General features: G+C 37.6%; 1 protein-coding gene across 1 annotated transcript in view; it reads left to right on the forward strand.

Moving 5' to 3' along the window:
• The window catches only part of USH2A (usherin), a 746,622-nt gene that overhangs the window by 503,377 nt on the left and 215,327 nt on the right, over positions 1 to 27,918 (forward strand). Inside the window, exons 42-44 of the mRNA XM_070602521.1 lie at positions 7,031 to 7,365; positions 8,254 to 8,376; positions 18,563 to 18,726. Coding sequence (XP_070458622.1) covers positions 7,031 to 7,365; positions 8,254 to 8,376; positions 18,563 to 18,726 — 622 coding nt within the window. The remainder of the gene's footprint in view (positions 1 to 7,030; positions 7,366 to 8,253; positions 8,377 to 18,562; positions 18,727 to 27,918) is intronic.

The raw sequence follows: 27,918 nt of genomic DNA on the forward strand, positions 1-27,918 counted from the left end.
TAATAACTTCAGTTCTACTAACATTTATTGAGCATCAGCACATCTTTATGAGTGCCTCTTTTAGGCACTGAGGATACAGTAGAGACCAAGACAAAATGTCTACCTTAATCGGGTTTAAATTTTAGACAGAAGTACAGAAGTACACAAGTAAATATATAGTATGCCCAGAAGTGACAAGGACTTGGGAGAAAGCACAAATCAGATTGAGAGGATGAAAAAGTACCAGCTGATAGGATGGGGGCTGGCAAAGGGAATCCACTGGGATTTCACCATTTCCTCCCATTTTGTGCCATGTCTTCTTTTCACTATACCATGCAAGAAGTTTAGAAGTTCTAAACTTCGAAGTTTAGAACTGTAAGAAGTTGCAGTCTAACAGGGAAATCAAGGGAACCTATACATACATAGAAAAACTAGAAAACAATCTAAAGTAACTTATTACTAAGTTTAAAGAGATGTGATATGACTTGCCATAGACATAAGCATTAAGAGGGAAAAGTGGAGCACAGAGCAGCATATTGAAGTCGTATGCTTAACGTCTTACTTGATTGTAAGGAAAATAAATAAGATATAATGTCAAAGAGATTGTGTTATCTGATACACTGAAAGCCATGCACTTTTCTTTGGTATTTAATCATGTAAGAAAAATCATTTTATCATATAAAGTTGGTAAAAAGTGCTCTACCAAAACGTGAAAAAGATAGTTCAATAAAGCTATAGACTAGTTTCATATATGAATATCGATCCAAAACTTCTAAATAGAATGTTAGCAAGTTGAATTAAGGAGTATATCGAAAGAATGATATACCAGGACAAATCTGATTTTATTCCAAAAAATGTAAGGATGGTTCAACGTCAGGAAATCTGTCAACATACTCTTAAATCAACTGATTAAAGGAGAAAGTCCATGTTTTTAAAAAAATAGATACAGAATAAGAAGTCGTAAGATTCAGCGGCCATTTCTAAAAAAATATCAGTGTCAAATCAGATTAGGATAAAGTTAGTTTCTAAGATGGCTGCACTGAAGTCTTGAGCACAGTTGAGGACTAATAAAAAATAAAATGTAGAAGTAACTAATTCGTATAATTTTGATGTAGCAAAAAATCTCTTCTGAGGTGATAACATGAGCCTCTGAATTCTGATGGCCCCATCCACAGCCTCATCTTCTCACAGTTAAAGCAGAATAAACGAGAGCAGGCCTACAGTTTTCGGCTCCTCGTGTAGTCGAGTCCTCACTCTGCTCACCAGCCTTGGCATGTGTGCCACGAGGAAATATGGTGTTACCCAAATTGTGTCCATGCATGGCCTTCCTATGGTGTGTACTCTCAGTGGCACTCATTTACAGGTTTGATGATAAACCAAAGTAAAAGGAATTGAATCTTAATCATCATTCTCACCTATTTTTGAAGATGGGCCAGTCTTTGATGTCTGCTTAAATCAAACCGTAAAAAAATTATAAAATCTTATGGAAGGAAATAAAGTACTGACAAATATTTATTGAGTTCATATTACATTCCAGGAATTGCTCTCATTTCATCCTTGCTACAACCCAATTGGATAAATGCTATTATTATCCCCATTTAACAGGCAGGAAAACTGAGAATTGAGAGATTAAGTAAGATGCCTAAGATTACATTAAGAGCAGCAGTTGGGATTCACAAAAGCTTATGCTTATGCTTCCAAAAGCTTATGCTTTTCTCGATTTCTTTACACTGCAATGAATGGAGAATATGCTGTCTTCAGGGATGGAAGGACGTCATTCCATAACAAGTCAGTCCTCCCAAAGTTAACATGTACACCTAACAATCATTCAAATCAGAATGCCAATAATGTTTTTGTTTTGTTTCAAACTGGATAAAATTATTTTAAACTCTAAGAAGATGACTAAATGCTTGAAATATTCTAGAAAATTGTGGAAGAGAAAAATAGTAAGGCGACATCTTCTTTAGCATTTATACTTACTCTAAAGCCGCTGAATTACAACAGTATGATATTGGAATAAAAATAGACAAATGGTCATTGAAACAGACTAGAGGGCTCAGAGACAGATGCGAGTATTTGTGAGCACTTATTATAGAAGTGACATTTTATTCATTGGGAAAGGATGATTTGTTTTAAAAATGATACTGGCCTAACTGATAATCCACGTGTAGAAAAAAAATAGATCTTTCTATCATATTATATCATAACTAAATTCCAGTAAATTCAAATTTTAAGGTTAAATAAATTAAAAGCTTAGAAGAAATAAAGAATTTTACATAGTTTAAATGTTAGGGAGTTCTTTCCAAAAAAAAACAAAGAGAAACTCAGCAGACTTAAAAGAAAAGATAGCTATATGTAGCTAGAAAATAATTTGATCATTTTTTGCAGGACAAAAGACCCCTCACAATAAAGTTAAACTCCAAAAGACAGATTGGAAAAATACATCTGTAACACATATTATAGAAAAATACACTATTCCCCCATAAGATATGAAGAACTTCTACTAAGTTATGACAAAAAGACAATTCGATAGGAGAAAAGTATTTAATATGGATGAATAATTTAAATAAGAAGATGCACAAATAGTAATATTTGAAAATATTTATTCCTCACAAAAAGTCAAGGGAATGCAAATTAATTAAAGAAATAATTAAGAAATATTGGCAAAAACTAAAAGGAACAGTAATTTCAAGAGTTTGTGAGGACACAAATCATGGACACTTTGTGATAAAGTGAATTACTTCAACCTTTTCATCAAGTAGTCTGTCGATAATCATTAAAATTAAGCATGCATTTACCTTTTGGCATAGCAATTCTTGCTAATCTATTCAATACAAAATAAATACAATGGTATGCATGCATACACTTTCAAACATTGTTTTTAGCAGTAAAGTAATGTCAGTAGGATACTAACGGAATAATTTGTATTTGGCCATGAAAGGAATATTACGCAACAGCAAAAAAAAATAGGTACATCTATTGTTAAGTGTGGAAAGCAAGTTGCAGCTTAATGGGTATAAAATAATTTTTTTTTCTGTAAAAAAAACTAAAAGTGAGAAATCTTACATTATGTTTGGGTCTAGTTGCTGTGCTTATATGAACAGACCAGAAAGTATGGAAGAATACATTCCCAGTTATCACCTCTCACCTTGAGAGAGTGGAAATAGACAGGAATGGGAAGGGTAGAAGTCAAGGGCTATAATTAACTTTTCCTATATAAATCTTTGTACTCTTTCTCTGATTGCAAAATGCAAATCTAATATCTGAGATGAAAAGTTAATATGAACAATTTTAAAAGGAAAGGACATTTTGAAAGAGAACTTTAATTTTATTTCAACACATATTTATCGTACACTTTATACTATATGAGAAGCTTTCCAGGGAGTCAGTTGTTAAGAGAAATTGCTATATGGGGTCAAATTACCATACTCTCAGGCCTTCATAGCTTGTATTGATTAGGTAGTCTTAGGATTATACAATCTTATATGTAGACATGAGGACAAGAATGGTCTCTTCACATTAGACATGAAGGAAACCCAGACCCAGAGACGTGAAGTGTTTTGCTCAGATTCTCACAGCTTTAGTTGAATGGCCCGGATCAACTATCAGGAACATTTATTCTTAGCCCATTCTCAACCCACTATGTCAATCTTCATAAATACTCATTCATAAAGTTCTTAAATATAGTTTGATGGAATTAAAAAAGGAAGGAAGTTACAATATTTATGTGTGTGACTTTTTTCAGGCTTGAAACCAACCAACTAACCTGCATTCATATATTTTTGCTTAAAATAGGCATCTTTGGAGGTGTCTTGATTCTTTAGGACATGCCACTCTTCAGGGATCTGAAGGAGTTCATTAAAGTCAGTGGCTCCTTAGCCACCTAACCAGCTACACACCTTTCCTAGTTTCTGAAAACTTATAATAACTAAACGGAAAAATGGAAATCTAAACAATTAAGAACTACTCAATTATAAGAAAGAATCATCATAGGCAAGGCATCTCTGAAATAAACATTTTATTTCTAACCATAAACTATAATTCTATGTAAAAATTTCAATGTAAAATGATTGTTTTAGAGAACACATCTCTTGTTTATTCAGGTGAGGAACACACTCTTTGGTCTGAGTTTTCTGCACTGCAATCATATTTCTTAATCCTTCCTGTGAACAATGGATATATAAAACATTAGGGGAGGGGCCAGCCTGGTGTCATAGTGGTTAAGTTTGCGCGCTCCACTTTGGCAGCCTGGGGTTTGCAGATTCGAATCCCAGGTGTGGACCTGGCACTGCTCATCAAGCCATGCTGTGGGGGTGTCCCATATAAAATAGAGGAAGTTTGGTACAGACGTTAGCTCAGCAACAATCTTCCTAAAGCAAAAAGAGGAAGATTGACGACAGATTTAGCTCAGGGCCAATCTTCCTCACACACACACACAAAAGATTAGGGGGAATTAAAAAGCCTGAAAGTTTTAATTGCATACATTTTGGCCACACTACGGTAAATGTGGTCATAAGCATAGGAAAGAATAGAATACAATATTTAGCTAGCCAGCTCCTTAAAAATCTTGGACTCATTGATTTTTAATAATGGCTCCAGGATATTTCCAAGAGGGCAATCAAATTAGATACCATTTCTTTTAGCCTGCTGACTATAATGACAATGGCCTTCTCCACCTTGTTATAAAAATACTTCTAAAAATGTTCTGTAGAAGTGGATTCATGTCTTCCAACTCAGTAGGGTTGAAAAGATGTATTTTTCGATCTGTAACTTTTTAAATGAGAAAAACAGCTAATTTCTGTATGTAAACATTTTATAGTAGAGAAAATAGGGATTTTTTTTTTTCAGATCTTCAAATAACTGTCTCCAGAGTCACCCTGTCAAATCTCTTAATCTCTGCTGATAGATATCTTATTCAAGTTTTATCCTATGAACGCCTTTTCTCAGCCTCAATACCGAGTTCCAAATCAATTCACTCTTAGCTAAACTGCTCACACAGACTATCTTCTAAGTTTTAATTCTTTCAAGTACTGCCAAACCTTGACCTGAACTCTTAGAATGTTCTGGTTTCGAGGGGCAAGGAAGTGGTGTTCCACAAAACAGGTTGAATTGAGCTGTAATAACGCTTCCATTTTTCAGTGACATTACAGTACCAGGAAGCCCCCTGAGTCCGACCTTGACTCATTTTTGAGCCCACGGAGAGTATTGTACCACTCAGACAAATAGAATCCTGTGTCTTCTCTACAAGCTTTGCTTTCTTTACATTTCTTTGATCTTTTCTACATCCAGACAAATCCTCTATGCTCATAAGGAAAGGAACGCATCTAAAACTTCTCTTCACTGCCAGCACAGTGTGGAACTTTCCAGGAAGTTTTTAAAATTAGCAATGATTTCAAGCCATGTAGGAACACTTGAGCGAGCCAGCCCTGGTGGTCTGGTGGTTAAGGTCCGTTGCTCTCACCCCAGGGCCCAGGTTCGTTCCTGGCCAGGGAACCACACCACCCATCTGTCGGTTGTCACATTGTGTTGCTATGATGCCAAAAGTTATGCCACTGGGATTTCAAATACCAACAGGGTCACCCATGGTGGACAGGTTTCAGTGGAGCTTCCAGATGAGACAGACTAGGAAGATGGACCTGGCCACTCACTTCCAAAAAATTGGCCATGAAAATCTATCAAGAGCAGTGGAACACTGTCTGACACAGCACCAGAGGGGAGAGGATGGCTCACAAAGACCGGGCAGCGTTCCACTCTGCTGTCCACAGAGCTGCTGGGAGCCAGAGTCGACTCCCCAGCACTAACAACAACAAAGTAAAATTTGAATAGATATTGGGCCGTTGTTAATTATAAATTGGGACAGTAATCATCAAATGACTACCCAACTGACGTGTAGTGGGAGTTCATTTTGTCACCTTCTCTGTTCTAATTTTTCTATGACTCCTTTCTAACTTTGATTTTTTTATAGAATCACACACGTAGATGTTAATACATCACTTTGTGGAAATCCGTCTTTTAAAGTTTCAAAACAGCTATATGCTAAGAGAAAAGTATAATCTAATCGGCCATGACTACAATTACTTACCGACCTCTGTCTCTGTGTACATGGCATTAAATGAGTATCAATTTAGGCCCCACTGTCAAGAAGCTTCTAGTCTATTTGGGAGATGAAATGTATACCATAAAATCTGAGGAATATTGTAAGGCAACAATAAAAGAGATGAGTCATGATAGCATATAAATAAGTGATTTTTAATGGCTTCTGCACATTTCCTAGGGTGCTTATTCCCCGAAAGAGCATGAGTATGTTACCACCACACCCTTACAGAATTTAGCCAGAAAAGGAATGTTAAACACTGTGATATTCCATTACAAAATGTTCTTCCTTTTTCTGATGTTCAAGTGCAGGAGTTAGTTAAACAGGATCCTCCTTTGGCTGCCTTTTTAAAAGCTTCCTATGTATCTCTTATCTTTGAGAAGAAGAGGTCTTGTTATTGCTTTATTTTCTACATTATGCACAAGTGAGACTCAGGAACTCAATTGTGCATCCTCGGAAAAAGCAAATAATTATTCCCCACCCCCAACCATCCCAAAAACAAAAGAGTAGTGACATGTTCAGACTACAGGCTAACAATGCAAAGCAAGGAGTTCTGGTGTTTCATTTAATTGAGTTATAAACAAGAAAGCTATCAAATCCTGCCACTGCCCCATTGATGCATGGGGACGTGTGAATTTTCTCCGTGTGTGTGCTCTGTGTCCTTCAGGACCCCCACGGTGGGGATGAATCACCAAGGTGTGTATTAGTCTGACAGTCCTAGAAAGTATCGAGACTAAAAGCCAAGTGCAGGAAACAGCAATTTCATCTAGTTCCTGGTGTCCTGCTAATTGATCCCAAACCCTTCATTACTGTCTAGTGCAAAGGGCGAAGGCGAAAGTAGGCATTTAGAAAGTGATTTAACTGAAAACGAGACAGAGCAAAATTCCAGGCCTGCTGAACTGCAGTTGCTCTGTTCCTGTGTTGTCAGCCTGATTCTAAGTTTATCTGTTATTTCAGGTCACTTGGAACCCCCCACTCATCCAGAATGGAGAAGTGCTTCGCTATGAGATCCGCATGCCTGACCCTCACATCACGATAATCAATGTTACTTCCTCGGTGTTCAGTCAAGTGGTTACTGGCCTGATTCCTTTCACTAATTATTCTGTCACCATTGTGGCTTGCTCAGGTGGTAATGGGTATCTCGGAGGATGCACAGAGAGTTTACCTACCCATGTTACCACTCACCCCACCCTACCGCAGGGTGTTAGCCCGTTGTCGGTGATTCCACTAAGTGAATCGTATGTTGGGATTTCTTGGCAGCCACCATCCAGGCCAAATGGACCCAATTTGAGGTAAGAGAGAGTGACTGTGTTTTAGGATTTTGCTATGGTTGTCTTATCTCTCCGGGAAGGAAGAAAGGAAACTTCTACTCATGTACGAACATAGGACTAATTCCTTCTTGGGTATCTCCCATTCGTAACTTTCATACACTTTCATATTGTGTATCTTGACTTATATGGAATGATAAAAGTTCATCAAAGTGGAAATACGACAATATTGTCAGGAACTAAGAGCTCTTGAAACAACAATCACTATTCTCTAACAATTCTCTATGTAATCCTTCTCTTGATTTTCAAAGTCTATTTTTATATGTGTTAAGCAGACTTGATGCATGTTCTAAATGATACATTTGCACAGATATGCCTCAAAATTCCAAAGCTAACACAATAATTCTTTGGCACGTTATTAATCTAGAAATTTGCAAAGCATGTGGTGAGGGACATAGATAAGATGTATGAAAAGAATTTTGATTCTGAACCGGCTTTATAACAATTTGACACTTCGCCAAGACTATGGAGTTGATAATGTTATCATTGTTTATAAAGTATTGATGGTAGAAATCTTAGGAAATCATTAACTTTTAAGCTATTTGTATTTCAACTTTGTGTGTAACTTGCAATAAAGTTTTAGCAAATCTGACATAGAAGAAAACTAAAATGTTATCATTCTTACTGATAACAGCAAACTGTGAATGTAACTAATTGTTTCAAAATAGTTGAATACATAACACTTGAACCAGAAAAAAATGATTATCTGGAAACAGCTTTGCGATTGTAAATTAAGATATTTTCTTTATGTTTACACAGCCACACCACACACTGGTACCATGAAACAACCTGAATTTTGGTAATATCATTAGTTGAGATAATCCTGATGTTTCTGCTTGTCTTTTGCTTTAGATATGAGCTTCTGAGACGTAAAATCCAGCAACCACTTGCATCAAATCCCCCAGAAGATTTAAATCTGTGGCACAATATTTATTCAGGAACTCAGTGGTTTTATGAAGATAAGGGTCTTAGCAGGTGAGATTACTAAAACTATAAAAACAAATGCTGGCATTTAGTTTGAGGCATGTGGAATAGTTCAAAGTATCTTAGTGTCTTCATTGTGTGACCGTGTTATCAGTTATGCAATAAAACATGTTCCGTTATTATCTGAGGCATTAATCACCCAACCGCAACAGTCAGCTTGTTTAATATTTTCCATCTTAACTGCATGCTTAAAATAAGCCTTTTGAAGTCGAATTTGTAGATGTTTGAGCCTTAACCTATTACCTCTGTCACAGCTCTAGCCAGACATGAAAACTTCATAGAGGAATTTGGAAATATTGAACACACGCAAAACTGGAGGGATGACTGGCGCTTGAAAATGCTTGCTGCTTCTGGGCAATCATTGTTAGAAGTCGTTGATTCCGTCCGCAAAATTTATTTAGTTAGCAGACTTGGGACTTGAAAGAAATCAATCTAGAGTTCAAAGAAATCAAGAAATAGACAAATAGGCAATGTCAGAAAAAGGACTTCGTGGGAGAGTTAGGAGACCTGGGTCCTGTTTCATCTTGTGCTAGAGAACTAGCTTTGTGACCTTCAGCAAGTCACTTGACTTCTCTGGGCTTCACTTTTATGGTCTATAAAATGAGGCGATTGGATGGAATTCAAATGACTTTTAAACCTCATGAGTCCAAGCAATGTAATTGCATTTCAAAAAATCATATATTATTTTATGAAACTTTCTAGACCTATTTTTCAATAAATTTTCTATCAGGTTGATTATTTTTCTAGAGTCGCCACTGACTAGCTCTTCTCTGAATGCTGTTTAAACTCTGGCCTTGTTTCCCACCTCTTCCTCACTGGACCTCTGTGTTCCAGCCACCTCAGCATTACTTTCAGTACCTCTAACGTGCAACAGTCGCTCCCTCGGCTTCTCCCCATTGCCGTCATTTTCCTTTGTCTGGCTAGATCATCCTCCGGGTCTTGGCCAAGAATTTTCCTAGCGGGCTTCTCTGCCCACTCTCTCCCTGGTCTGAATCAGCTTCCCCTTTAATGCATTTAGCTCAGCGTATCTTTTTGTTCAACCTAAATTATGAAGGTCATTAGACTATCCGCCACTATTTTTCTATTCATTATTTACTTACTCCGGCATCGCTATATAGTTGTCATTTCAGTTGAAGAACTTCGTTTATTTAGCAATTTCTTTTTGCTTCCTATATGCAGAGAGGCACTGTAATAAAAAGCAAAAGATGACTACAGCATAGCCCTAACCCCCAAAGAACTCACAGTCTAGTGGAGGAAACACACACACACTCACAATTGTAAACATGTTAATTGCTATCATCACAGTTAACTACAGTCACCAACATTGCCTAGGAAAATCATATGGAAAAGTAGTTGTCTATGATTTGTGTACTCTAAGTGCCTTAAATATAACAATTTCTAAAATAAATAGAACTTTATTTAACATGACTGAATCTGATTTTCAGCCATGAGCTGTTTGGCAGAAAAACGGAAAGTTAATTTTCTTTCTTCACAGAAGAAATAAAAACTTATTAAAGAATTAAGACCAAGTCCGAAAATTTGTTATTGAATTTTTAGTGAGGCCTCTAAGGACTTTTAATGAGAAGCCCAAATCTAAGATTTAAGGAAGGAAATCAAATTAAACCCCTACAAATTAAATTGAAGCGTAAGTTGACATAAACACACTGATGACAGCTGCTTCTAGAAGGGACGTGTACATCTAACAAAATGTGCTGAGGTGATATTTTGACTAGCTTCATAATGCTAAATGTCAAGGGACTTTTTTTTTCTGCTAGGACTAGCAAAGTTTTTTGTTGTTGTCAAATACTGCTACAACCCACATAACCAGCTTGTGATAAAAAGCAATATGCATTTCTTTTTAATATTCAAACAAACGGCGTGAGTCTTCATATTGTGAGAATGTTTTTTCTAGCCCTCTCCCTTTGTAAGTCCAAAAAAAGCTGGAGGCCACGTTAGCCCAAGGAGAGTTCTTGCACAAATCTGAGAAAAAACTGGAAATTAGTCCTCTGGTGGGCGCTATGTGCTGCGCCAGGTTTTCTGTTGAAAACAACTGATCTTGTTTGGTCAGGGGCTGTCGTTACCCACCTTGACTGCCGGCAGCCAGGGTTCACCACCCCTGCTGGTGGTCTAGCCGTCTCTCAGATTGCAGGGGTGAAGACCTGAGGGCTGGCTCATTTTGCTGCACACCTCTGTGGCAGCCCCTTAGCAACACTACCCTTTGGTTTATGTTTGTCTTGTTGACTTATTTGTTTGACTGGCTATTTTGGGGGGGAGAGAAGTGATGGAATTCTAATGCCTTTAGGAGGAATACATAATTTCCTCTTCTCCCCAGACTCCACCATTCCTTATTCCTTTCTTGACTTAGATCTACATAAATAAAGGGAACATTGAAATGTTTCTTCCCATGTTGACCTGATGTCACCGTAGCTACACCTAGAATCAGTTTTTAAAATGGACTTCTCTTGATAGAAAAAGTAAAATTAACTTAAGATTCACTGGACATCCTTCCAGGAATATATTTGTGAGAGTAAATATAAATTGACGTCAATTTCCTTGGTCAAGTGGTCTATTTTGGTTAGCTATATCTTTATAATATATTAAAAAAACACCAATTTAATCTAAAATGTTATTATATTTTTAAATTCAAATTCTAGTAGTTATTCAGATTCTAGTAGTTATTTTTTACCTTTATATCTCCACGTACAAGGTGGAATATTGAGCTAATCGTCCGATAATATAGTTTAAACAAAAATGCTTTTGTTCTTATGAATATCTTAGGTAGGGGGTGATTTGTCTGACTCACACAGCTGGTTGCCTCATTGTTGAATTTTGCTCTGTTTGTGTGGACACGAACTCGGTGTAACTGTCATTTGTCAGTTTCTAACTTTTCTTCCTTAATAATTGTGTGCAAAATGGCCAAGTTGTGGTTGCTGGGGGAGCCATAACTTTGGGTTTCCTGACATTTTCATCACTGGGAAAATCTGGTGAACGTGCAGTTTCACCTGATGCTGCCAAGGTGAGTCAGGTAGGGTTTAGCAAGCGGGCAGTCACCTCCTTCATTTTAAGGATGTGATTTTCAGCATCTTGCAGTACCTTGGTTCCTGAGCAATCAGATAAAACTGTTGAGAACACAGTCATGGCCTGTCCTCCTTTTTGTTCTGGATTTGATGAAGGAAGAGCAAGTTACAAGAAATAATAAGTTCTTTTTTTCTGTTTTAAGGAAAATATTGACTTGTAGATTATAACAGTTGCCATTGGATTTATGAAGGGAAGTATGTTCTCACTCCTAGTACTTTCAATTATTTATAAATTTCTACAAATATTTCTTTTGCAATGACAGTCTGGAGAGACCTTCATGTGACTCCTCAAGAATTCACTAATTGTATTCTCTTTAAATGAAAACATTCAAAGTTAATAAATATTCATCTTGTTTTGAAAGAGTGGTTGGCCTTGATTGTTTTCAAGTTTAAGTGCTTAAGCTAAATATACTATAAAAGCTAAGTTTAAATCTTACAGATGCAGATTCTAATTTTTTTTAACTTGCAAAAATGAGATGTTTCACTAGGGCTGGCCACGTGGCATAGCGGTTAAGTTCATGCACCGTGCTTCAGCTGCCTGGGGTTCACTGGTTCGGATCCCAGGTGCAGACCTATACATTGCTTATCAAGCCATACTGTGGCAGCCGTCCCACATGTAAAATAGAGAAAGATGGACACAGATCTTAGCTCAGGGCCAGTCTTCCTCAGCAAAAAGAGGAAGATTAGTGGCAGATGTTAGCTCAGGGCTAATCGTCCTCAAAAAAATACAAAAATAAAAAATAGAGATGTTTCAAGCCCTAAAAGAGGACATGGTTTCTGGGCGATAATATTCGAAAGAGTATAAGTTTCATTCTCCTCCTTCGTAATGGGATTAAATGAGTACAGATGACTGACTTCCTGCTTTGATAATACAGAAAGACTGGGTCAGTTCCAGGACACACATTCCTATAACATGAAGATATTTAAGTTATAGCTATTAAGTATGGAAGTTAACTTTGCACAAATAGAGGGCGAGTGGAAGGAAAGCCTTTCTCCCCTGACCACCAACATAAGGTAGATCCTGTTATTTTCTTCTTTAATATCAAAATGTAAATAAAAGTCAAGTTTAGGAACGAAAGCCAACTTCTGTCAACATTGGTGTACTTAACAATGTACTTAATTCAAAATGAGTGAAAATGTATCTATTTCACGTTTAAATTAAGTTAGTAGAGTCATGGTGCTTTTCTCCATTGGGATTTTTTTCATTGGTCTAAATTTACCTCATGCTATCCTTTTCTAAGGATGTGAAAACTTACCTCACGTAAAAGAAGCCTCTGAATCTGGAAGGATGCATTGTGTCATAAGAGGTTTTAATCCCTAATGTTGTCTTCAAAAAAAAATTCTATTTCTTTGTTTGTGTTTCTTGCCAATGTTGATGAGTAGAACAAACACAGAAATTACAGCAAAATTATTTGATGTGTGACATTCTTGTATTATAAATATAGATAGACACAGGAATATGACAGCTGCAACTTTCACTAACATCCAAGATGTATTGTAAAAACTTTCAAGAGTGGTAATCATTATTCTTCAATTTCAAAAGCCGAAATCATCAGCAGCGTTTTTAGAAAAAAAAATCTTTCAGCAACAAATAAGTAGTGAAAAGAAAAAGTAGCCCCCATCAACAGAAAATTCAAACCACTGCAGATTTCAGCAGTGGAAACAGTGTTGCATTTTTATTTGTTTGCTTATTTATTTATTCCCACAAAGGACTTGAGGCTGTAAGGAATGGTGTGCTATCAGAGGTTTCTCAAATCCTTTCGTGTGTAACGTTGTACTCAAGAATGCGTTGGGTTGTGGCTGATATGAAGACCAGTTAGTGGAAAATGCAACTGAATAGCCTGCATTTTCAGAAGCATGATTTATATTGGTGACTATATTGACACATGAAATCTGTTAGGACATCAATAAAGTTGACACATTTTTAATTCTGATGAAAATAACCCAAGGCATACTGTAGCTGCACTGAAGAATTTTATTGGTTCCCCAAAACACATCAGACCCTTTCAAGATACAAGCATTTACACATTTTGCCCTGAATAATGCTTCTCACTGGACAAATGTCTTCACAGGACAAAATATCACTAGTCATCAATACCTAGCCCAAAAGTTCCCTCCTCTGTCAAGACTTCCTGACTAGATAAAGTTAAAGGAGATGTTCTATCTGATGTGTGTTGAAAGAAAAAGGAAGAAATGAATAAATATTTTAAAGATTCTCTGTTCTATTGGAGTGTATAAATTTTTACAGAAATTTGTTTTTAAGTGAGAACTTTTTTTGGTTTTTTTTTTTGGTGTGTGTGAGGAAGATTGACCCTGAGCTAACATCCGTGCCCATCTTCCTCTACTTTATATATGGCACACAGCCACAGCATGGCTTGATAAGCAGCGTGTAGATCCACACCCAGGATCTGAACCTGGGAACCTCGGGCTGCCAAAGCAGAGCGTGCGAACTTAACCACTGCACCACCTGGCTGGCCCCTTGAGTAGATAATTTTATAAATGAATGAATGCATATTTCATAGTTACTATAGTACTCAGTCTCAGAACTTTCAGGTCACATATAATTTTGTTGGTTTAGTGACACAAAAATCTACCTGGCCAATAGAGAAATGATCCCTACTGAAACTTAGGAAGATGTTTCTTTCTGATACCTTTCTGAGGTCTGATACAACATCACCTCATTCATTCACTAATTTGTTCATTTATTCAAAAATATTTATTGAACACTAACAACATCCTAGATGCTAAACATAATGAATGTGATCATCACCTAAACAGAATCTCGTTGTTTAATTCATTTAAGTAATAACAACTGAGCCTTGAAATGAGTATTGTTCCCTAAATAAGATTTTAATCTATGCTATCTTTTACAAGGCAAAATACCATAGTCATGTCTATAACACAACAAAATTTACCATTTTCTGCATGTGGATTAAGGGAGAGGCTGGAAGATGGTCTCAGACAAATTAATCATTTAGTGAGTAACTATTGAACAGCCTAGTGTTCCTAAATTGACCTTCAAACAGTTGATTTTACTTTCTACAGTATAGACTCAATATAAGTAGTCATTTACTTTGCAGATTTCGAAAGCTGTTTCCTACAGGGTTTGAAATGGTACATTTTTCAACAGATATCTAAGGAACACAATTAATATTTAGGGAAGAAATTGATTGATGCACATAAGTTTTGCATAAATACATGGTGTCAATTGATCTAGCATTTTTCTTTTTCTTTCTTTCTTTCTTTTTTTTGGTGAGGAAGATTGGCCCTGAGCTAACATCTGTTGCCAATCTTCCTCTTTTTGCTTGAGGAAGACTGTCTCTGAGCTAATATCTGTGCCAGTCTTCCTCTACTTTGCATACGGGATGACACCACAGCATGGCTGGATGAGTGGTGTGTAGGTCCGTGTCCAGGATCTGAACCAGTGAACCCCAGGCCACTGAAGCAAAGCATACAAACTTAACCACTATGCGACTGGGCCAGCCTCGTACTTTTCTTTTAAAAGTATTTTTTTATTGTTAGTTAAATGGACTGTCCCATTTGATATTAATAATCAACACCTAAGTCCATCTAAAAAATGATGTGCTAGAGCAAATGAACAAAACACTTTAAACAAACTAATGCATTCTCTTTTGTGTGTGTGTGTCAGAGACATTCACTCTGAGCTAACATCTGTTGCCAATCTTCCTCTTTTTTTGCTTGAGGAAGAGTGGCCCTGTGCTAACGTCCATGCCAAGCTTCCTCTATTTTGTATGTGAGTTGCCACCACAACATGGCTTGACAAGTAATGTAGGTCCGTGCCCAGGATCCAAACCCATAAACCAGGGCCACCAAACCAGAGCATGCCTAACTTAACCACTACACCACAGGCCCAGCCCCTTAAACTAATACATTGTTTTTTTGACCAAAAGTGGTGAAGTATAAACTGACACATACAGTCACAGGTATATATACTTACTAACATAAAGATTAGTTTTCAGATGCAGTAAAAACAATGTATTTTAGTATTTCATTTAAGAGAATTCAAGATCTTGTTTCCTTAAAAATTTAACTTAACCATGAAAGTTAAAGAAAATGCAAAAGACAAACGCATGACATCAGGCGAAATGCCTACTGATCTCTCACTTAAATAGAATAATGACTAGCAGAAAGAATTTAATATTAGAAATGAGGAAACAAGAGTCCACCTAACCCTCTCCACCAGTTGTGCAACCTCAGGCAAAGCCACTTAACTTCTCGGGGTCTCAGTTTTTTTATCTGTGAAATGTAGCAGATATTTTATTATTTGAGGCAGATAAACTCTGAAGCCATTTCTCACTCCAAACTTTTAGTGTCACTTGGAAAACCGGCATTCCAGTGGTATGTATCTATGTGGCCTAAATCTCTTCTATGCAGACATAAGTCGTATATTTCACCATACCTAAATTATGATGAAATAGCTTAAAGGATCATAGAAGAACTAAGACCCTACAGCATTTATTTACAATTCACCATCTCAATGCCACCTGATCTTTTGATTCCACTATAGAAAAGAACCATGAAAATGATAGCACTTTAAAGCCATAAAGTTGACTAAAAGTATAATGGCATAGACACATGGAAGAAAAAATCAAATATTGTAAGACAGGAGATTAGGCATCTAGACTCTAGCTAAATGTTTTTTAAGCCATTTTTCTGAAGTGAAACACAATTAAAAGTATTTTTCCCGGGGAGAGAGCTAATGAAGGAGGTCGTTGGTTCTGTTCCCCTGGGAGCCATTAGCTTGGTTTCGTTCCCTTGGCACAGACTTGCTACCCTCTTAACCCCAACTCACCATCCTTCAAATACATACTCGTGGTTACAAAGGAAATTTGGTGAGATTGCTTGAAGTGTAAGCAAAAATCTGTCGCCTCTGCTAGAAGAGTAACTCGAAGATCTAGCCCCAGTGATACGACATCATCCAAGGATGGACAGATCAGATTATCACCATGATTGTCATTGTTACTGTTATCATCACCATCGCGATTATGTTGGCAGGATAGCATCATGGTCACAAGAGCTGGCTCTGCAATCAGAGTGTCTAGATTTGAATCAGTCCTCTCCCACTCACTAGCTCGACAACTCGGACGAGTTGTGGAACTCTCTGAGCCTTATTTTCCTCATTTGCAGAATCCAGTTGTAATAGCACCTTAGAGGGAAGTTGTGAGAAATGAATGAGTTAATACATGTGGAAAATTCCGGGCACAGATTAAGTACTCCCTCAATGCTATTATTTTTATCTTTCAGTTGTCTTGCTCATATAGCACTTGCTAGAATCATAGGTATTCGTTGCCTAGGGCTGCTATAAGTGAACTGGGTGGCTTAAAACATTTATTTTCTCACCGTTCAAGAGGCTAGAAGCCTAAAATCAAAGTATTATCAGGGCCACGCTTCCTCCAGAGACTCTAGAGGAAAAACGTTCCTTGTACTTTCAACTTCCGGTGGCCTCAGTTTTTCCTTGCCTTGTGGCAGAATGGCTGCAATTTCTGCCCCTGTCTTCACGTGACCGTCTTCTCCCTGTGCGTGTCTGTGTCTCTGTATCAAAGTTTCCCTCTTCTTTCTTTTATAAGGACATCAGTCCATTGGATTTAGGACTCTCCCAAATCCATCTTAACTTGATTACATCTGCAAAGACCCTATTTCCAAATAAACTCACATTCCTGGGTACCAGGAGTTAGGGTTTCAATGTATCTCTCTGGGGGATGCAATTCAACCCACTCCAACACACAAAGCAGAAAAGAAAGAAAGAAAATAAAGACGCGAGGAGAGATGGTAAAGCAGAGAGATGCAGACGGTCTGATGCTAATATTTATTTGGGGGAAATAGGCAAATAGCTTCAAAGAAGTCACTACGTCCTTACCGGTAGCTGCAATAACAGAGCAACATCCTTAAATGTAGCCAAGGGAGAACCCTGCAAAAATATCTTTGGACCATGAGTGCGAAACAAAGTGAGGCAAGCAAATTCTTCTACATAGGTGCTAGCCAAAGGCTGTGAGACTCCTGAAAAATTTTGGTCAAATTATTTAGCACAATTCTGCAAATTGCAGCCTCCCCTTGTCATGACTCACAGGTTGTGACTTACTGAGACAAATTTCATATCTGCATTGGACGCAAGGCATCCTGGGTGATCTTAAACCCAAATAAAGTGATGATGATCTGAAGCCAGCATTTGCCCTGAGTCCTGGATGCCCCCCGGGGAGGGTCATATGTTGTGTGATGTCTAAAAGCAAGTTTCTTGGTCTAAGCTATGGTCCTGTCTAAGCCTGGCTTGTGTCTATAAATAGCATTTTCCTGCCCAGGTGGTTTTGAACCAAACAAAATCTGATCGTCTTCTGCCTGAAAGGGCCAAAAGGGACAGATAATGGGGGGCTTTACTCTATCATCAATTCAATATATGACATGGAAATTCCTCATCATATCACATTGCCAAGTCCAGTTTTCTCTTCCCGCAAAGCAATATTCAGTTTCCACTGTATTGACACAAGTAAATATATTCCCACATTGGTAAACTACAGCTCAATGTAGCAAAACTCTCAGCGGGAGAGTGTTGTACACTTTGGTCACAGTTACGATTTAATTTAGGGCTTTATCTGTCTGCCAATGAGATTATGGGGAAGAAGCATAGGTATAGGAAGAAAACGGTGATGAGGGATCCTGATATTTGAAAATGGATGAGCTTCCCAAAAGAAAAGCATAAAATTCTCTGGATCAAATTCAGATAGAAAGCTGGCAGGCTGCCAGATTTGTAATTGCATCTTGAATTGAGCTGTAATCCTCCCCACTTCTGAAAACAATAAGAGGGAGAAAAATGATAAAGCACATGTGTTTTAAATAGCGGTCTTTGCTCAGCGTCCCTAATAAAATATTTTCCTGACATTTTGGTTAAGCCTCGAGAGTTACAAAAATAATATGTTCTTGTGTAGGGAGGAAAAAGAAGATAGTGTATTTTGTCAGGGGAAAAAGAAAATTGTGCGTTTTGTACAGGAAAAAAGGAAAATCTGTATTTGGGGAGGAAAAGGGAAGTTACGTGTTTTCTGTAGAAGAGAAATTTATATATGACTCTTTAAAAAACAACCTTTTAGGTTTACGACGTACGCATACAAGGTCTTTGTACACAACAGTGTGGGTTTTACACCGAGCCAAGAAGTGACTGTGACGACGTTAGCTGGTCTTCCAGAAAGAGGACCCAATGTCACCGTGAGTGTCCTCAACCACACAGCCATAGATGTGACATGGGCTAAACCATGTAAGTAAGCTTCTCATGCCTTTATTTCCCCTTGATGTGCGAGTACCAAAATGAATTTAAAATGGACACGTTAAAAAATAAAAACCACAACAAGTCAGGTCCCTGTGCTAGTCTTCTTCAGAGGCAGACTCTCTTTCCTATATCTCCAACCTTCGTGGGCCCTCTCTCCCTTCTTCCATTCCTTTACGATTGGGAATGTGGTTTCCATCACACCAACCAGTTGTGATAGAAACGTCCATGTATTACTTTGATACAGTGTAATATTGTGCTCTTACCTATGAGAGCTCCTCCCCGCTATCTTGTAACTTATCACCTATTAGCAAGAATCATTTACTAAGATTGCAGAAATATGATGGATTTTTCTCAGTGGATCATCTTCAGCATTGGTTATAAATGGAATTCCAGCTTGATACAGGAAAATGAAGCTTGAACATGACCACTGGACTTGCTTCGGAAAGACAGGGGTTCCTCCCTGGCCTCATTCAGGACACTCCAGGCAGTTAGAAGAGCTCACAGATGGATCTAATCTGTTCCTGCTACTTCAGAAACCACAATAACTGAAAGTTCAGATTTAGTTGGTCAGCAGAGTAGTGTTTAACAGCTGATCTGCTAATTTGTAGTGATCCGTTATCACAATCCGAAAAAAGCCAACACTGAACCTATCATGTATTGAAATCATTCTCATGGGAGGTATTACTTGAGATCTGGCCAATAGAGGAATCAAAAGTTGCTAAATATTACCAAATATTGAGAAATATCTGATTTGAAAAGTGTCAATTAAAATATTTGTTTTGTGAAAGAAAATTTTACCTTCTAGGGTAATCATCTACCCATTTTTATTCTATAAAAAGAGGTAAAGGGGCTGGCCTGGTGGCATAGTGGTTAAGTTCACAGGCTCCACTTCGGCGGCCTGGGGTTCACAGGTTCGGATCCCTGGCACAGACCTACACGCTGCTCATCAAGCTATGCTGTGGCGGCGTCCCATATGCAAAATAGAGGAAGACTAGCACAGATGTTAGCTCAGTGACAATCTTCATCAAGCAAAAAGAGGAAGATTGGCAACAGATGTTAGCTTAGGGCCACTCTTCCTCACCCCCCCCCCCACAAGGATGTAAAATGACTCCTGGTCGGGCATTAATAATCACATAATTTTGATCAAGCCCTTGAGTTTTGTTACAGCCTAAGAAGAGAGATGCTTCCTATTCCATGTAGAACACCTGAGTGAATTTGTCCCAATCTGGTGTTATATCAACTGTGAATGAAAACCAGTGTTGGGTGACATTCATTATAAATTAAAATCAGTACGAGTTATGTTGATCTACGTGGCCATAAATAACCCATTTTTACAAAAGACTATCACTCTAGGGTTTTTATAACGTTGGAAGTTTCTGATGATCTGTGTCACCTCTCTTGGGATCTCTTAAGCCATTTAAATGGAAGAATATAAGGTAATTGATGCTTATGATTACCCTCTGAGACACCTCTGGGAAAAATACAAAATTTTTATCTGGAGATGGATTTTTATGTATAATGTATTTTCACTCATCTCCCTTCTTCCTATTTCACCCTCACCACCTGATTCATCTTAAAAGCTTGATAAAAAGGAGGACACCCTCTCCCTCCTCTGACATTTGAATACTTCTAAGATCCAGCTGCTGAATTTTCACCGATAGAGGCCCTTTATGTTATAATTGCGTGCCTGAAGTAAGTGTGCTTATAAAAACTGACAAACTTAATAGATCGGGAGCAGCTCTCTGAAGTTTCATTACCTTGGTAATCTGAACCTCTGACCTTCGGGATGTAGGTAATGCAATCCGCTATTATTTCCATTCATACCTCAGAAATTTCTCAGATAACTGTTTGTGAGCACAAAGGTTAACTCTCAGAAGAGAGTGGGCTCTGTGAGAGCTTGTTGCATTATCATTTTCTTCCATCCTGAAACCTGCTATCCAAAGTAAGTTAACGAGTCCCTCCTCTGGGAAAGGGCCACTATTTTTTGCAATTTTGCTTTAAATCATTTTCTTGATTTGTAGGGTAAAATTGGCACATTGTCTGATAGGCTAAAAGGCACAAAACTATAGGTTGAAAGTCATAGGAATAAATTCATAAATATTTACTTATTAAAAATTGTCTTTCAAAAAACCATAATACGTTTTTTTAAAAACATTCTTTCTTAATTACAACCTCCACATCTAAACACCATTTTGGTAGCAAAACATTTCTGGCAAATTTTTACCAGTCACAGAGTAACAGGGATAAGTTTTTGAAAGTTTTAGAAGCGCGCGTTTTCAATTTTTGCATCACTGTGTGAGGTAAAAGCATCCTTGCATTTCTTCAATTCTTTTTTTTTTTTCCTGAGGAAGATTTGCCCTGAGCTAACATCTATGTCCAATCTTCCTCTATTTCGTATGTGGGATGCTGCCCAGCATGGCCACTGACGAGTGGTGTAGGTCTGCACCCAGGAACAAAACCCGGGCTGCCTAAGAGGAGCGTGCCAAACTTAACCACTTGGCCCTGGGCCTGACTCTCTTCAATTCATTTTTAGGGCAAATACTGCAAACTGGCAGCACACAGACTATTTTTACTTCCCCCATTTTCCATGTATTGTTTTGCCTTCAGTATTTGAAAAAACAAAATCTTGCCAACATTTAACCATCAGAAGATTTTGCATAAAGATGACGATTTTTGGATTGATTTGAAAAATCAAATGATTGAGTGAAATTATTCCCACATTGCAGGGGGGAAATATCAGCTGGCACTGATTTAGTGACTTCCTACTTAGACAGGTCACACACTCCCTATCTTCCTGCTCCCTATAGAGATATGAGGTTCTCATTCCTGCTTTATATAATAAAGGAAAAATTTCAGCCTAAATGAAATATCATGAAGATAAATTATATTAGTGAAAAAAAATCACATTTTTATAAGAAGACACACAAAAACACCTTCACTTAAATTATCTATATAATTCTCAGAAAAGCCCTATGAGATAGAGATGGGTGCCTAGTAACTTACCCAAAATTACAGTTAATGAGTAGAACTTCCCAAACTCAAACTTAGGTCCCAGGTGTCCAATTTTCAACTATTTCTCATGCATTTAGACCTTATGGTTCTTAGCACTTTGTCAAGAATGGTTTAATAAGATCCTCCCCATTTTGACTGCTCACTCTAAAATAAACAGCAAAATAAGACAATTTCCACGAAAGAATGAGTGGAAAAGAAGTACCTCTTCTGGGGTAGCCTCGTTAACAAGGACATGGACGGCCAGAAAGGGGCAAGAAAATGCTGGAGGTAGTGAGAGAGAAAGGTACGGAAAAAGAAAATGAGAAATTATCCCAATGCTGTCCACTTTACCATGTGTCAAGAGTTCACCCCTACCTTCAGATGTTCACATCTCATATCATATAATCCTCCCTGTCTATCTCTCTCCTTCCTCTTTTTCTTCCTTCTTCCCTTTTTCTCTTTTTCTCTTCTACCTTCCTCTCTTTCTTTTCCTTCCTTCCACAGACATTTATTCATAACCTTTTTTGTCCTGGGCCCTGGGACTACAAAGATTAATGACATAACTTCTGCACTACAATATGTCAGTGAACTCTCTGGAAAATTCATGAAGTGTGAAGGTGTCACCATGAAGAGAGTATGTTTAAGTCCACACAAAAAGCATCTGCCTCGTTTTTATCTCTTAATCAGAAGCCACAGATTTTGTAGCTAGAAGAATTTCTGACTTTGTCTGCATTTATCTTGGTCAAATGGCAATACAAATAAATAATTCCAAATCTCATCTCTTCTAAAGAGCACCCACCATTGCTAGCCCAGCTGGTTCCTCTGCTCTCCTTCCCATCACTCTACTTATCAAAGCAAATAGACTGTTTTGGCCATTTCCACTGGCTTCCTTCCCTTTCACCTGTGCACCTGTTGTAATCTATCCTTCCTCCCTTATGCTCTAGTGACGCGGTCCTCTTGAAGTCATTAAACCTAATGACCCAGCCCAATGCTCTCTTCTCAGTACCATCCTCTTCTGTTCCTCTTGGGCAGTGGGCACTATGAATGACCTCTCCTCAGTGAAATGCTCCCTCCTGTCTCACCAACCGCTCCTTTCCCTCATCCCCTAAATAAGACTTTTCTCAAAGTTCTTTCCTGAATATTCGTTCACACTCCAACTCTGCTGTTGGCGATTCCAACTATTCTCACCATTTCAGACTCTCCTAACTAGAAAGATGACAAAACTCTATGAAGCCATAGGAAGGAGTGATTTAAAAAATAGGCTTTGGGATCACAGAAACTTAAGTTTGAATCCCAGTTCCAGTATTTTCTAGCACTGTGACATAAAACAAGCCACTTAACCTCACGGAATCCTAGTTTTCTAACCCAAAATATGGGGATGATAATAATAACTGCCTTAAAACATCATAAGAATTAAGTGAAATACTATGTTTAGCACTTAGAAATTATTTAACATTATTATAAAATATTATTCTATCACTAAAACGTTCACAGTACTGTCAACAGCAGTTTTACCAAAGAAGAAAAAATTGGGAAGCCATTTCTAGTAAAAATGTAGAATAAAATTTTGCAAGGCATTCAGGTAAAAGCATTTTTGAAGTGAATTGAAAATAGATAAAGGATCTATGTTGCCTTATAATTACCTGATTTGGCTAAAAGTTAGAACGATTGACTATTGCATACATGATGCCATTTTCCCTCTTAGTGGTGGTGCCCCATGTCCACTAAGCCAGAGACTACCTTTACTGACCTCCCTTGCAGTTAGTTATGGTCATGTGACTGTGTTTGTGCCAATAGAATGTGAAAAGAAATGATGTGGGTCTTTTCGGGTCATGGCCACAAAGCATGGGGTGTGTACCTACCTGTTCTCTCTTCGTCCTTCCCCTGGACGGGAGTGTGGACACAGCAATGTTCTCAGTTTCAACTCTGCAGGCATGGACAACACCCTAAGAGATCCAAAGCCACATAAGAGAAAGAATCAGGGTTCTTGAATGACCACAAGGAGCACAACCTGATTTGCTCACTTTGAGACTGCTATGTGAGATATAAATTAACATCTATTTTGTTTGTCACTCTATTTGGGGGCTGCTGGATTACAGCAGCTTACTTTACTAACTTGGTCCTTGTTTGCCCAAATCAATTCACTTCAACAGCAGAAATTCTTTCTCCCGTTTTCATTGGCAAATGTAGGATGATGAATAATCAGCACATCTCATACACAATTTCCTTTAAATACAGTTTTCTCTGGCAGGCTATTGTTAGCAGCTGGAACACAATGAGAGACTAAAGTAACTGGAAGTTTTCCAAAATGTCGTTGTTTTTGACTGACGAATAAACTAGATAGAAAGTATGAAATATCTTGTCAGGAAAAATCAGGAGCCTGGCTTGGGTCAGTGCCCAACAGGGTCTTCCCACTTCTTCATGTGAACAGTTTTACCCTCAGGCAGAGTAAAGAATTTTCTCAAGAAGTGGTTTGATAAGCTCAAATTTTCCAAGAAGTACTTAGTTCATGACACAGAGCTTTGCACCATAGAACTTGCAAAATTAGACCCTAATTTGAGAATCTATGTGCAAGATAGACACTTCTATCATAAAATAACCTTAATAGGATCCTTCCGGGTTTTTAAATTTGAACAAAATTAACTCTCAATGAGCCTGCTAATGAGAGATGACTGAAGAATTCAATCCTAGACAAATCAATTAGGAGACCATTGAATGGAATGGTTTACCGTAATTGCTCTAGATCAGCACCACGAAATTTTTGTAAAAGGCCAGATAATATTTACTTGAAGCCTTGTAGCTATATCAGGTCTCTGTTGAAGCTACTCAACTCTGACCTTGGAGATGAAAACAGCAATAGAGGACACTTAAGTATGGCTGTATTCCAATAAAAATTCATTATGGACACTGAAATTTGATTTTCATGTGTCATAAGATACTACTCTTCTTTTGATTTTTTCCCACCATTTAAAACTGTAAAAACTATTCTTAGCTCACAGGTTACGTGAAAACAGGTGGCAGGCCAGATTTTGGTCACAGACCATAGTTTGCTAACCCCTGATCTAGATGCTGAAGATTTAGAGGATGTAATTGATATTGATAATAGTCTCTCAAAATAATCCAACAGCGTGTAAGGAGCGTAATCTAATTGCTTTTGCAAGAGGACTTTCAACTGGCCCATCTAGTGACTGTTTTAAATTATTTGGGACTCCATTACAAAGGAGAGGGATCTATTCTATATTTGAGAGTGTGCTGCAGCTAAGACCACATTTCTGATCAATATACTGAGATCACCACGAAAAATGGCATTTAATAGCAAAGATTGTGTCGAGAGGTTATAACCTTCTTTTCAACTCACTGAGGTTGACCTGATATTGTACACTTAGGGCAATACCTACTCAAATTTATGTGGTCCATAAAATGTGCTCTACACATAACAAGATAGAATATCTGAGTAAATATTTCCCAATGTATGGAATATTTAACATAATCTCACATGAAATTCTCATTCCTTCCTGTTACTTCAAACCCAATCTAGTATTCATACCTTAACTCCAAATTATATAATTCTAGCTCAAATATTCACACTTTAATTTCTAAGTCCACTTGGTTGCCACAAAAACACTTCATACTCAAGAAGACTCAAATGAAAGAAAATTTCAAATTCTCCATCCCATAATTACTCCCATGTTTTCCTTCTTTGTTTAATGGGATTCACACAGAAACCAAGACCAAAAATCTGGGATTTATCTGTAACTCTTCCTTATCCCTTTCTAAACTCTCGTGAGTCATTTAAGGACCATGGCTCCTTCCACCTAGTGGATCCGCCACTCCCTATGGCCGTGGAGCCCCTCTCTAGCTGGGAAAACTAGAGACAATCAGAGGTGGTCAAGTGTTCTTTAACATCTCAGTCCAAAAATGGCACAAACTGGTCATATGACCTCACCCAAAGGCAAGGGACCCCAAAAATGAGGTCCAGCTGTTTGAAAAGAAGAGAAAAATATGGGTGTTGGTGAGTGCTAGGAATATTTGCCACAACTTTTGTCTTCTCTAGTAAATTTTCACATTTAAATGCTGTTTATCCTATTAATGCTATTAGTAGTTAGTGACATCTTTCTCTATTTTTCCGTGACTTCCTATTTTATTTATAATAAAGAATTTGGCGAACTGTTACTTTCCTTGCCCTTCTTATCTACCATTTTCAATGTTTGCTTTATAAATTATTATGATATAATTATTTTCAAATAATTATTTTATCTAAATAGTTTCAATATTTATTATCAATTCTTAAACTTTCCCAATCTTGACTTTTGGATTTTGATCATCTTTCTATCATCTGGAGAACATTATTGGAAAATTTTTATCATTAAAGTGAATAAATTAGTTACCTATCTCTTAATTTTTGCCTATATAAGGAAGTATTTCTGTCATCTTTGCACATTCTCTTAATTTTTACCTTTCTAACAAAGTCTTTCTGTTGTGTTGCGCATAAATAATGACTTAGATGTGTATGAAATTCTTGGATCAAAATATTTTCCATCAAAACTTGCTGAAATTTGTTCCATGTCTTCCAACATGTGATGGTCCAGATGAGAAGTCTGAAACTTGCCTGATTTTTTTCTCCTTTGTAGATGACTTTTTTTTTAAATTTTTTTGAGGAAGGTTAGCCCTGAGCTAACATCTGCTGCCAATCCTCCTCTTTTTGCTGAGGAAGACTGGCCCTGAGCTAACATCCCTGCCCATCTTCTTCTACTTTATACATGGGATGCCTGCCACAGCATGGCTTGCCAGGCGGTGCCGTGTCCGCACATGGGATCCGAACCAGCGAACCCTGGGCCACCAAGAAGCAGAACGTGCGAACTTAACCACTGTGCCACTGGGCCAGCCCCTGTAGATGACTTTTTAATTTTTCAGTCTACCTTTGAAACGTCATAATGTTCCATGATATGTCTGTGTTTGTATATATTGTCATTATTTTGGCCAAAACTGTATCAATCTATTCAATTTATAGACATAAACCTTCATTTGGGGTAAGGTTTTAGGGAGTATTTTATATCCATGATTATTTATTTCACTTATTTTTCAAGTTAGATTTTTTTCATTCTCTATCTTCAATATTTATAATTTTGAATTTCACTGATTTCTCCTTAGTCATTTGCCTCTTTATTGATTGATATCATGCATTTTTAACTCTGCTTTTTTCTGCTTTCAATGTAGATTTTAATTCTGCCATTACTTTTTATGTTTATTTTCTTTCTTTCTTATATAAGCAAAATCCCTTTACACCTTTATCTTCATGTCTGTCTTTTTATGATTCCAGGCACCTGTTTCATAGAGGCTTCTTTTTCATAAAGGCATGTCCCTTTTGTTATTTTTAAGAACACCATGCAAATGTTTTATAAAACTTCCATCCCACTCTCATAGTAGTAATGTATCAAAAAGATTCTTCTTTTGAAGGTTCTAGGCAATGTTTCCCTTATCTAATGCAATGAATATGCCTTGTAGCTTATGTTTTCCTCTTCTAAAAAAGAGAAATACATTCAGGCCAGCTTTTACCAACACATCAGGAGGGCGAAATTTACTTGGCTCCTCGTATCAGCTTTTTCAATTCTAACAGTGTTCCTCTCTCAGAGCTAAACTCAAGGTCATCAGCCTTTACTTTTGTGATGGCCTGTTGAACTGAGGATGTATCTTCTGCTTCTTAGATGGTTCACTGACTTAGGAAGAGCTCATTGAAGTTAAAAAAAAAAAACTTGTTTGACCAATGACAACTCATGCTCCTCTGCATGCACTTCTCCCAAAACTTCTCATAAGATGAGTAGGAATCTGAAGGTATACTGTGTTTCTACTATTTTTGTGTGTTTTGGACTCCGCACGGCAACATTTAAATAAATGAAGAGAAAGAAGCATTGAAGAAGATGTTGGCAAGAGGCAGGATAATGCAGAAATCTGGTACTTTTTGTCCAGAGATGCTGCCTGTTTCTGGATATAAGAGCCTCTATATCATGGAGTAAGACATAGCTAATAGAACTGAATCACCATCTTTTCCTATCTTTTTTGGGGATGATAGATTCCGTTTTATTTCAGAGGGGTTGACATATCGTGCATGGCTAAAAATGGGCATTTAATGGGATTTCAGCCATACCTTGACTTAGGATCTTTGCTCATCGTGAACTTACAGTGCTGGTC

This window comes from Equus przewalskii, chromosome 31 (assembly GCF_037783145.1).
Source record: "Equus przewalskii isolate Varuska chromosome 31, EquPr2, whole genome shotgun sequence".
Lineage (NCBI taxonomy): Eukaryota > Metazoa > Chordata > Mammalia > Perissodactyla > Equidae > Equus > Equus przewalskii.